This window comes from Sceloporus occidentalis, unplaced genomic scaffold (genome assembly GCF_023333645.1).
Source record: "Sceloporus occidentalis isolate IW3139 unplaced genomic scaffold, rSceOcc1.0.p SCAF_111, whole genome shotgun sequence".
NCBI classification, from domain to species: Eukaryota; Metazoa; Chordata; class Lepidosauria; order Squamata; family Phrynosomatidae; genus Sceloporus; species Sceloporus occidentalis.
The window spans coordinates 2,567,752-2,579,786 of record NW_028317091.1 but is presented as its reverse complement, the minus strand read 5'-3'; the positions used below and the strand labels follow the sequence as shown (position 1 = coordinate 2,579,786).

General features: G+C 48.0%; 1 protein-coding gene across 1 annotated transcript in view; it reads left to right on the top strand.

Moving 5' to 3' along the window:
- Window positions 1–716: 716 nt before the first annotated feature.
- LOC149283144 (bifunctional epoxide hydrolase 2-like) overlaps window positions 717–12,035 on the top strand; it is a 35,001-nt gene continuing 23,682 nt past the window's right edge. Inside the window, exons 1-6 of the mRNA XM_089497967.1 lie at window positions 717–820; window positions 3,971–4,055; window positions 6,913–7,072; window positions 7,679–7,869; window positions 7,956–8,078; window positions 8,788–8,862. Of these exons, the coding sequence (XP_089354093.1) occupies window positions 717–820; window positions 3,971–4,055; window positions 6,913–7,072; window positions 7,679–7,869; window positions 7,956–8,078; window positions 8,788–8,862 (738 nt within the window). The remainder of the gene's footprint in view (window positions 821–3,970; window positions 4,056–6,912; window positions 7,073–7,678; window positions 7,870–7,955; window positions 8,079–8,787; window positions 8,863–12,035) is intronic.

Sequence of the window (12,035 nt, the reverse complement as noted above, 5' to 3'; positions counted from 1 at the left end):
TTTTCACCATGTTTTTTTTATTTTTTTTATAGTAAATAAGATGATACGATCAAAATAATGGTATCTGAAGAAAGCCCATCTTGTCCTGAAAAAAACAATATATAACTTATGTGGGTACACTAAATGGGTGAGGAGAAAATTACAGCTGAACACAAGCACCACAAAAGTGTCAAAACAGCCTCGGTCCCACAGGGTACAAAACGAAAAATGAGCCCGGTCCTTAAGGGGTTAATTAAAATAAATTTGACTAAATAAAAAAAAAAAAAGTTTAAAGAAATCTTAACCATTTTAATCCACCCTGATTGGTCGGGTAACTAGGCAAAAGGGAAATATGGGCAGTTGAGACGGGGGCCGAATGCGGCCGATCTGCCAGCAGACTCCAGGTTCCTAGGTTCAGAAGGTAACTGATTAACCGCCGGCCTCGGTTATCTCAGCAGGTAAAGCAGGCCACTGATACACAGATTCTCCCCACACAAGGTATTTGCCCCTTGCAGGGATCATTGAGGGCGACCTCCAGCCTCACTATTGCCCTCTAGTTAGCACTGTAAACCCCGCCCACTGTCCCCATAATAATTCCTAACACCACGCCCCCTGTCAGGCGGACGGATTCTGACAGGACGCTGTAGATGAGGGTGTGTCCAGGTGGCACTGGGCTGGGCTAACGCTGTCAGTCTGTCGGGCCGGGCAGTCGGTCCGCGGGTCGCTGTGGCGGTAGGATGGCGGGGAAGCGCTTGGTGCTGTTTGACCTGGGCGGGGTGCTGCTGACCCCCGGGATGCAGGCGGTTTTCCAGCGGCTGGAGGAGACTCTATACCTCCCCAGGTACAAGCGCAGCACACGGGGGTCCGCCTGCCAGCTGGACTACAACTCCCATAACCCACCCGAAAGTTAGACCCTAGAGTGCTCTTTGGACAGCCGTACAGGATCATGGGGGTTGTAGTTAAGCTGGGGCTATGGGTTGCTGAAACATGCTGGACGCTGTCAGATTGGGGAAGAGGGGTCAATGCCAGGGCCATTGCAGTAGGACTTCAACGCCCATCATCCCCAGAACGTTCTGTAGCTCTGCTGGAAAGTTGAGGTCTTCGGCGGGGGGTAATGACGTCATCACAGTGCTGAATTTTATTGTTGAACGTGTTTGTTGTCCCAATAGCCGCAGACTTACTGACATGGAGACTCGCTGCTGTCTAACGTGTAAAATCTCTTAAACCCCATATAACACCTGCCAGCTGTCATAGGCTCTCATGGATAGTCCCTACTTTTGGGTTGACTGTCCTATCAGAACCGTTAATCTGTCACTCAACTTATTTAATACCCAATACGTAATAAAAGACATCAAATACCAAGAATATCAGACACTGATTTATTATGTGACTCTGAAACCACAGCGCTGTATACGGTAATATAACCCCCCCAGCGCTGTATACAGTAATATAACCCCCCAGCGCTGTATACAGTGATATAACCCCCCCAGCGCTGTATACAGTAATATAACCCCCCAGCGCTGTATACAGTAATATAAACCCCCCGCGCTGTATACAGTAATATAACCCCCCCAGCGCTGTATACAGTGATATAACCCCCCCAGCGCTGTATACAGTGATATAACCCCCAGCGCTGTATACAGTGATATAACCCCCCCAGCGCTGTATACGGTTATATAACCCCCCCCAGCGCTGTATATGGTAATATAGGGCAAATCCTGGCTTTCTCATTTTGTTCCAATAGCTGCCGTCGCTGTCAGTCATGTGATATTTTGAGTGACTTTCCCAGCTCAAACACCACACTGAGCTGATGCTTTATGGTAATGCTAATGAAGTCCGTTCCTTCATAGACTTTCATTAGTCAGAGAGTCTGGCTGGGTGGTTAAAACTGAGCCATTGTAGGAGTCGCAGTGTTTAGTAGATCGGGGATCAGATAACAGAGCGAGAACTCATGCTAATGTAATGTGCAGCTGCCTGAAAACATTATATTATGGGGTAAAAACTAACAAACTAGAAAAAAAAAGAACCCAACAATATGTTAATTTGGTGCAAAAAAAAAAATATAGGAGAAAATAATTTTTATTTGTGGGGATTAAGGGAGCTGAAAAAACGCATTTCCTCTATCATTTCATTAAGGTTTTACAGCGATCACGCGGTTATTGGTGTTTAAGGAATGTAAATGTATTATTCCTCCCCGCGGTCCGTCTCAGATAAACGCGTTCGTCGGGGTTAAGTTATCTTTTTATTAGAATGAAAGGGGTAGTAGAAGTATTATTAAACACTCATCTACAGAAGGCTTGTTTTTCCCTCAGAAATCTCATGGTGTATTGACAACCACAAAGGATTCTGGGTAGGCGCATGCAAATAAGGTTAACAATTATCACCTTTGCCTCTATATCCACGTTATACACGGATCCCTTGAGAGTAATCGCCCGCTGCACAGGAAGCCTTTAGACAAAACTCGGGAAGAGGAACAATATTAGAATGAATGAAGACGCTGGGGAGTCGCGCAGGTCCGTCCGGGGCGTCTGTTCACTGATAATCTGCACGCGACCTTTGAACAAACTTTGATGCAACACTTGGGTAAAGATAAATGACTGACCTTTCACCATCTGACCGCGGCCTGGAATCCATCTGCATCCGCCGCCCAGCCGCCCATTCCTGCCGCTCCTCGTCTCTCCCCGAGATATTGGGAAAACATTCAGAGCAAACTCGCAATCTGCCGGCAGGTCGGCCCCATCCGGCCCCCGTCTAGTCGCCCATTTCTCCTGCTGTAAAGACTAAAACCTTAATCAGTCGTTGGTCTCGTCTTAGATTCAGGAGCCGTATGTCTATCCCATGCATGTTTAATGCCATCACTGTATTACCCTCTACCACTTCTGCTGGGAAGCTGTTCCACTCATCTACCATGCTTATAACCCCACATAGCTTCCAAGCACCAACACTTTAACAGTCTTTGGTCTGAGTTGATACTTTGGATCAACATGGAAAACGGAGGAAAGTTACTGTCCATAAGCATAGGGGACCTGTGAAGTCCCAAAACAAAACTCATATACTAATATACATAATATATATATATATATACCGTATTGGATATAGGCCGCACCCTAAAAGTTTGGTGCTGCCACTCTGCACCGCCCCCCCCCCCCCCGACTTACCAGAGCAGACTCCCGGGTGTCTTGCGGGGCCGGCGGGGGACTCAGCGGATGTGCCGGTACCGGAAGTTGTATACGCGTATTGCGTAGATGTCCCCCGCCGGCCCCGCAAGACACCCGGGAGTCTGCTCTGGTAAGTCTTGGGGGCCAGAGGTAAAACGCATCGTGCGGACGGTCACCGGCTGCGGCGATGCGGATAAACAACCTCCGCAGCCGGTGACCGTCTGCATGATGCGCCTAGACAACCTCCCGTGCCGGCACACCCCCCCCCCCCCCCCCGTGGGAAGTGCCGGCAGGGGAGGCTGTCTGAGCGTATCGGGGAGTAGGATACGGGTCCCCTCTCCCCCCTGCAGGATCTGTATCCTAACCTCGCTGCCTGCCCGGGACTGCATGCCCTGGCCGTCGGGCGCTAGACCCCGATTATAGGCCGCACCCCCACTTTAAAGACTTAAAGTGGGGGGGGGAGTGCGGCCTATATTCGAGCCAATACGGTATATATATATATAATGCGTCTGTGAGAAATATACAGTTACATGAAAATAAGATGACAGCGCTCCGGACTCGATGCCACAAAATTCCGTATTTGCTCGATTATAAGATGACCCCCCTCTGAATATTAATTTAGGAAAAAAAGCCTGAATATAAGATGACCCTACAGGAAAAAAGGGGTTTTTTTTGTAAATAAAAGCTATGATATGATTTTATTTTCCAACCTGCCCCCCAGTTATGCACATCTGCCCCCAGGCTTGACACTGTGACTCCGATAGGCATCTTAATAAAATGAATGGCCTCCAGCCAATTGTCTTTTTGTAACGTTTTAACCCCTTGTGTTACAGTGGATTTCTGCGGAAGGTGTTTACGCAGAGCGGAGCGGACGGACCTTTCGCGCAGGCTGAACGGGGACAGATCCCTTTGTCGCAGGTGATACACAGGGCCGGACTGGGACTGAAAAGCAGCCCTGGAAAAATTTGGAGACCAGCCCCATATAGTTTATCTCACGGTGAAGCTCTTATACCCACACGCACCCCTTATACACACCCGCGTCACACTATGTGCAATTCTTTTTATCTCATTATTTGTATTAAAATGCCAGAAAGCAAAAGTGTTAAAAGGCCCTAATAAATGAAATACATTACACATAATAGGATCAAAACATTTACTACTGCGAACATTGTTAGATGAAAGAGTTCCATTTTATTTAGTGGAACAAAACACTGATCACATTATTCTTCACGATATTCTGGTAAGAAACTTTTATTTCTTTATTAATTCATGTAGACTATTTTTTTCCATATTTAATAAAAGCTATGATTGAGACATGTTTGGTTTTTATTTCCTTTCATTTGACAACCTACCCCCGAGTTATGCACCTCTGCCCCCAGGCTTGCCACTCTGCCCCCCTGATATGCCTTCTAACCCCCTATATGCCACTCTGCCTCCAGAAATGCCTTATACCCCCTATATGCCACTCTGTCCCATGATATGCCTTCTAACCCCCTATATGCCACTCTGCCATATAGGGGGTTAAAAGGCATATCATGGGGCACTCTGCCTACAGAAAAGCCTTATGCCCCACTATATGCCACTCTGCCTCCCCGATATGCTTTATACCCTCTCTTTATACCCTCACTCTGCATCCAGAAATGCCTTATACCCCTATATGCCACTCTGTCCCATGATATGCCTTCTAACCCCCTATATGCCACTCTGCCATATAGGGGGTTAAAAGGCATATCATGGGACAGAGTGGCATATAGGGGGGGTATAAGGCATTTCTGGAGGCAGAGTGGCATAAAGGGGGTTAAAAGGCATATCATGGGGCACTCTGCCTACAGAATAGCCTTATGCCCCTCTGCCCCATGACATCCCTTTTAACTCCCTTTATGCCACTCTGCCTCCAGATATGCTGTTGACCCCCTATATGTCACTCTGCATCCAAAAATGCCTTATACCCCTATATGCCACTCTGCCATATAGGGGGTTAAAAGGCATATCATGGGACAGAGTGGCATATAGGGGGTATAAGGCATTTCTGGAGGCAGAGTGGCATGAAGGGGGTTAAAAGGCATATCACGGGGCACTCTGCCTCCAGAAAAGCCTTATGCCCCCTATATGCCACTCTGCCTCCTCGATATGCTTTATACCCTCCTATATGCCACTCTGCCCCATGATATACCTTTTAACCCCCTTTATGCCACTCTGCCATATAGGGGGTTAAAAGGCATATCATGGGACAGAGTGGCATATAGGGGGTATAAGGCATTTCTGGAGGCAGAGTGGCATATAGGGGGACACACTTACATACACACACATGCCGATTTTGTTTGTTTTTAACAAATACAAAAAACATTATACAGTACAAAAAATACATTATTTTACTCACCTTCTACTTCTCTTGACTTCCTGGTAGCTGCACACTGTTCTCCTCTATGCTGACAGGAAGTCACTGACCTGACATCCGGTGCTGCAGCAGTCTGAGTGCGAGGGGGCGGAGCTTCCACCTCACGCTGCTCCCATCACTATGCAGCCATCAGACTGCTGGGAATGTAATCTGAACGGCCGGTGCGTGCTGATGCCGCCGGCCGGAGTTACTTTAACACTTTTTTTTTATTTATATGGTAAGCTGGATCGGCTTGCCATATAAAGTAAAAAAAAGTATTAAAGCAGAGGCAGCCGGCGGCATCAGCACGCACCGGCCGTTCAGATTACATTCCCAGCAATCTGATGGCCGCATAGTGATGGGAGCAGCGTGAGGGGTGAAAGGTCAGTGCGAGGGGGCGGAGCTTTCACCCCTCACACTGCTCCCATCACTAGACGGCCATCGCACACGGCTGCTGGGTGCTGATGCCGGCCGGCCGCATCAGCACCCAGCGGCCGCTTTGATTAGATTTCGGGAAGCCTGGGGGGCAATTGCCCCCCTGCCCAGCCCGCCCCTGGCACCGAGGGAGGCGTTCATTGCCATTTGCAGCCGCTCAGCGGCTGTCTTCATGGTAAGTCTGCCGGCCGCCCAGCCCACGGACCTTCCGGCCCACCGGGAAATTTCCCGGTATCCCGGTGGGCCAGTCCGGCCCTGGTGATACAGGAACCTTCATTCGTCTGTAACTTCCCCGAGTACTGAAGCGCCCGCAATTCAAACGCAGTCTGTGAATCGGCAGGCGATGTTAATCTCTAAACGCCCCGATTCCCATAAATCCCATGACTTTCCGTAAACGTTTATATCCCGTAGAGCCATTACAACACGGGATACAGAATTATTAAAACTAAGAGTCACACAATGAGACGTACCGGTACAAAAAGAGCCCTGATCCCGTGAGCTTACGATCTATTGGGGGAGAGCGAGACAGAAGGAGAGGGGCTGCTTGGGTGGGGATGAGTTGATTGTAGCGAGTTGACTGACATCAGGATGCGGGATAGATTGTAAGCTTCTCTGAACAGATGGGGTTTTTCCCTGCAGGTACGGCTGAGCTGGCCATGTATAACGTATAGGTGAATCAGACGCCTTCCCGCACCTATACATTATACAGATCCCGAGCGGCCCTTCCTGCAGGACGGACTCCCCGTCAACTATGCCAAAGAGCTGAATGAATAATTAAAAAAAAAAAAATCTAAGCGCGTTTTCATTATTTTTTTTTTCCTTCTAGATTTGCATTTGATTTATTTTTTTTATCTTCGTATTTTTTTCTTTTTTTACCACTTATGAAAAATATTTCACATTTAAATTTCTTATTATCCTCCTGAATATGTTTATATTTCCTCGCTGTTTTTTTTTTTTTTTTAGATGATTACTGAATTGAATAAGGAATGCAGAGCCTGCGCCGAAGACTCCGGGGTCTCCCTTCCGGAATCCTTCTCGCTGGAACAGGCCTTCCGTGACTTGTATGAAACCGGCGGGATAAATAAACCCATGCTGAAAGCAGCCGTGGCCCTTCGGAAGCATGGTAAGGGAGAGCCACCGCGGGATATGTTGCTTCACCTGCATCCTTTCTCCCCCTCCCTCTCCCCAAAACGCAATAGGGGTACTTGGGGTATTAAATGAAGTTGCTGCTTCGACAGTCGGTGGCAGGAAAGGGCTCCAATCTAAACCAATGGGAGCGCTTTCCGCACATGTGCCTGGGGGTCTGCACAGGCCCCGCCGAGCTGGAGCGGTAATGGGAGGGAATTGGATAGGGTGGAGTAAATGGGCGGGGAATGGGTGTGGCCTCACACACACCACTCCCCTGCCGGGAGAAAGAAGAATCTGACCTGGAGACCCAGAGAAACGGGGGCTTCACCCGTAGACCCCGAGTCAAACCCGCAGAGTTCCCAGGCATGAGTATTCGTAATAGCAGATTCGATTAGCAATATATTAACCATTTAAATAAACATAAGACGTACTGGTGCAGAAGGAGAAGACGGCCCTGGCCCTGCGAGCTTACGATCGAAAACACTAGTATTGTGTATTATTGAGGCTGATATGGTTGTCAGGGTTACCGCCGCTCGCGTTGTATCTGCGGAGGACGTTGTCGCGCTATCGCTGAACGCGTTTGGTTTTTACGCCTCTCTAGGTATTAAGACCTGCGTGCTCACAAACAACTGGGTTGATGACGGCGCCAGCCGCAGCCTCTCGGCCAAGATGCTGTCCTCCCTGAGTCGTCACTTCGATCTGGTCATCGAGTCCTGCCGCGTTGGGTTGAGGAAGCCCGAGACCCGGATCTACGAGTACGCTCTGGACCGGCTGCAGGCCAAGCCCAGCGAGGTCGGCTCCTATAGAATTCCTAAAGGATGTCCCTTGAAAATTCAACTTTTTAGTTCTATGTCTTCATCTTTTTTGTCTATTTTCAGACCGTTTTCCTCGATGACATCGGTGCCAACCTGAAGCCAGCTCGTGAACTGGGAATCTCTACCGTGCTGGTCAGAGACACAGACACGGCGCTGAAGGAGTTACAGGATCTGACGGGGGTCCAGGTAACCAATGACGTGCCGCTTTATTATTTAAATATACACACAAGGGGCCACAACCGTTTAGATAATCTTCTCATAGACGGCTGCAGGACCCACCTCAGGTAGAAACATTTGGGGTGATAGGGGGCAACGGGTCTCTGGGGTGCTTTGTTACCTGCAATTCCACATATAGCCACTAGGGGTAACAAGGACATTAAGTGGTGGTTTCACCATGACTAGATCCTTTCTGTGCTCCACTCCTGGGTATTCTGTTAATTCACTGGGGCTGGATGATTCAAACTGAGCGTCTTTTCTGCCAAAACTATTCAGGGCTACTCAGCTAGACGTGATCTTAGGCTGAATGTTGGGTTAAATGAATAATATCTCGTATAATACAGACCTGCGGCTACAGAAATAGCCTCTGATCACAGTTTAGTAGCCTCTGATCACAGTTTAGTAGCCTCTAATCAGATCTTATTTGTGTTGAAAAAGCGTGTTAACGCCATGTTCATTTTATTTTTTATCGATTCCCGGGCCCATGGTTGCTGTATCCTCATGGAACATGTTTATTTCATATGGGATAAAGGCTACACGCAAGGCTACGATACATCACATTAATTGGGGGGGTCCAGTGTGTTACTGGACTCAAAGGGAAGGAAAATTTATTTTTAATGCCAGAGTCTCAGAAGCCTTTGAAGAAACAGCCGACGTGTAACGATGTACTTCATTTTAGATTCTGGAAAATGAGGAACTTGTGCCAACGCCGGCCGATCCTCACACCGTAACTCACGGATTTCTTACTATAAAGGTAAGATTTCATATTCAAAAGTTTGGGGTCACTCGGCTGTTTTCATGGAAACCAAGGAAATTTCTGACTGTAACATAATTACAAAAGACCACCAATTATCCTTTTATATTTAAACTTGGATCAGCGAACACAACGTGCCATTGGAACACAGGAGTGATGGGAGTGATAAAGGGCCATTGGAACACAGGAGTGATGGGAGGGATAAAGGGCCATTGGAACACAGGAGTGATTGGAGTGATAAAGGGCCATTGGAATACAGGAGTGATGGGAGTGATAAAGGGCCATTGGAATACAGGAGTGATGGGAGTGATAAAGGGCCATGGGACACAGGAGTGTCTCATAAATAGTGATTTTATTATTTATTTGAATGCCCCGTGTGATTGTTCGCCTGCTTGTGATTCTCTTGTATTCATGAAGTTAGTTCTGACAACTTGGAAGCCCCTTGGCGATCAGAACACGTCACAGATTGCGTTACACACGTGACTCGGCACCTAGCGGCCTTGCACACGCAACACATTGTTTATTTGTGACGATACTCCGGCTTCACGTACGGCGCGCCGTCTGCTCTGGGACGGACCGACCCTGTAATGTTTCTTCTAACGGTGCCGCTATGGAAGATCTGGCGGCAAAAATATTGTCTAGGTAAGCCGAGGGTTAAATGCAGCAGTAAAATGTTCTTTTAGTTTTGGTGAAATGTTGGTGAGCAGCGTCACGCAGGTACATGGCTTTTACCGGCAGATGACGGCACCGCAAAGATCACGTAGAAGGTATTTGTGTTTAATCTGAAATACTCGGCTCTATTGACCACGGCGGAATTCATCAGGTCCTTCGGAGTTGACTCGGGGGCTATTTTCTTTTATTTGCCAACCTGCCCCAGTTGTGCACATCTGCCCCCCCCAGATATCTTATACCCCCCCGTATGCCACTCTACCCCCAGAAATGCCTTATACCCCCCATATGCCACACTGGCTCCCAGATATGCCTTTTTAACCATATGCTACTCTGCCTCCCTGATATTCTTTTTAACCCCTTATATGCCACTGACTCCAGAATGCACTTATACCCCCTATATGCTACTCTTACCCTCCCCTGACTTACCAGTGAATTCCTAGACTTGCCCCCCGTTCTTCCAATTCCTTGGTGTCTAGTGGGGCTAGCCGGTGGAGGTCTGCGCGATGCGCACAGCAGCAGCGGAGTTTGTCTGTGTGCCTTGAGACTGAGATGGAATGGAAGGGAGTTTTACTTTACTAAGACGGTGAGAAGTGGAACAGCCTCCCAGGAGAAGTGGTAGAGGGTAATACAGCGAGGGTATTAAACATGCATGGGACAGGCATACGGCTCCTGAATCTAAGATGAGACCAACGACTGATTAAGGTCTGAGTCTTTACAGCAGGAGAAACAGGCGACTAGACGGGGCCGGATGGGGCCGATCTCTCGGCATGGTCTGGGTTGCTGCCGGTTTTCCGCTTTCTTGAGGAGTCCTCAGTCTTAGTTTTATGGGCATTAAGATGTAAACATCACTGATAGAAAGTTACAATAGTTTATATAAATCATTTAAAGGGACGGGCAGCCGTCACATGCTCTGTAACGTGTGTGGTAGGCGCGCAGTCCCTTTAAATGTTCATGTTGTCCCTTTTGCGCAACTCCCCCATACGCATTGGGGGGACATAGTGACAAACCTACAATAATTACATTCATCATCCATCCTCGGCTTTTGCGGCACCTGCCTGCGCATGGACACGCTTACTGCGGAATGCACATACAATGCCCAATGCATGGCCTTACCATGACGGACTCTGCATGAACCAATCAGGGTACGAGGTCCAAGAAGAGATCTATGACATGAATCCTGGTCCTACGTGAACCTTTGGCCTGCTGTTAAGTCCATTTAAAGCCACCTGCTTCCCCTCCCCCACCATCTTCTATACCATTAAACGGCCGGGTATATCACGAAAAGGGGCTAAAGATCGTTATTTCCCGTTGAGTGGTCGGCATATTGATCAGAAACGCAACAGAGGGTCATGACTTTATTGCCCCGGGTTATAATTCACCTCTAGGTCAAAGGTTCAATAAAACATAATTAACAATATAAGAATTAAGGGGGGGTCCCGCTCATCGTACGGCTTCTATTTATCTCACTTTCCTAATAGAACCCGATCTACGGAGAAACGCAGAGCAAATGATACAGCGGATTAATACAGCGTCATTTAACCTAAATATATTTACTGCCTGAACGTTATAGGAGAATTGATGTGTGTCAAAAGGTCTTTCTCTAGAGCAAAAACCCCCAGCGCTGTATACAGTAATATAACCCCCCCCCGGCGCTGTATACAGTAATGTAAGCCCCCCCGGCGCTGTATACAGTAATATAACCCCCCCGGCGCTGTATACAGTAATATAACCCCCCGGCGCTGTATACAGTAATAATAACCCCCCAGCGCTGTATACAGTAATATAACCCCCAGCGCTGTATACAGTAATATAACCCCCAGTGCTGTATACAGTAATATAACCCCCCCGGCGCTGTATACAGTAATATAACCTCCCAGCGCTGTATACAGTAATATAACCCCCAGTGCTGTATACAGTAATATAACCCCCCCGGCGCTGTATACAGTAATATAACCTCCCAGCGCTGTATACAGTAATATAACCCCCCGGCGCTGTATACAGTAATATAACCCCCCCCCCCCCGGCGCTGTATACAGTAATGTAAGCCCCCCCGGCGCTGTATACAGTAATATAACCCCCCCGGCGCTGTATACAGTAATATAACCCCCCGGCGCTGTATACAGTAATATAACCCCCCGGCGCTGTATACAGTAATAATAACCCCCAGCGCTGTATACAGTAATATACCCCCCAGTGCTGTATACAGTAATATAACCCCCCCGGCGCTGTATACAGTAATATAACCTCCCAGCGCTGTATACAGTAATATAACCTCCCAGCGCTGTATACAGTAATATAACCCCCCGGCGCTGTATACAGTAATATAACCCCCCCGGAGCTGTATACAGTAATATAACCCCCCCCGGCGCTGTATACAGTAATATAACTCCCCCGGCGCTGTATACAGTAATATAACCCCCCGGCGCTGTATACAGTAATAATAACCCCCCAGCGCTGTATACAGTAATATAACCCCCAGCGCTGTATACAGTAATATACCC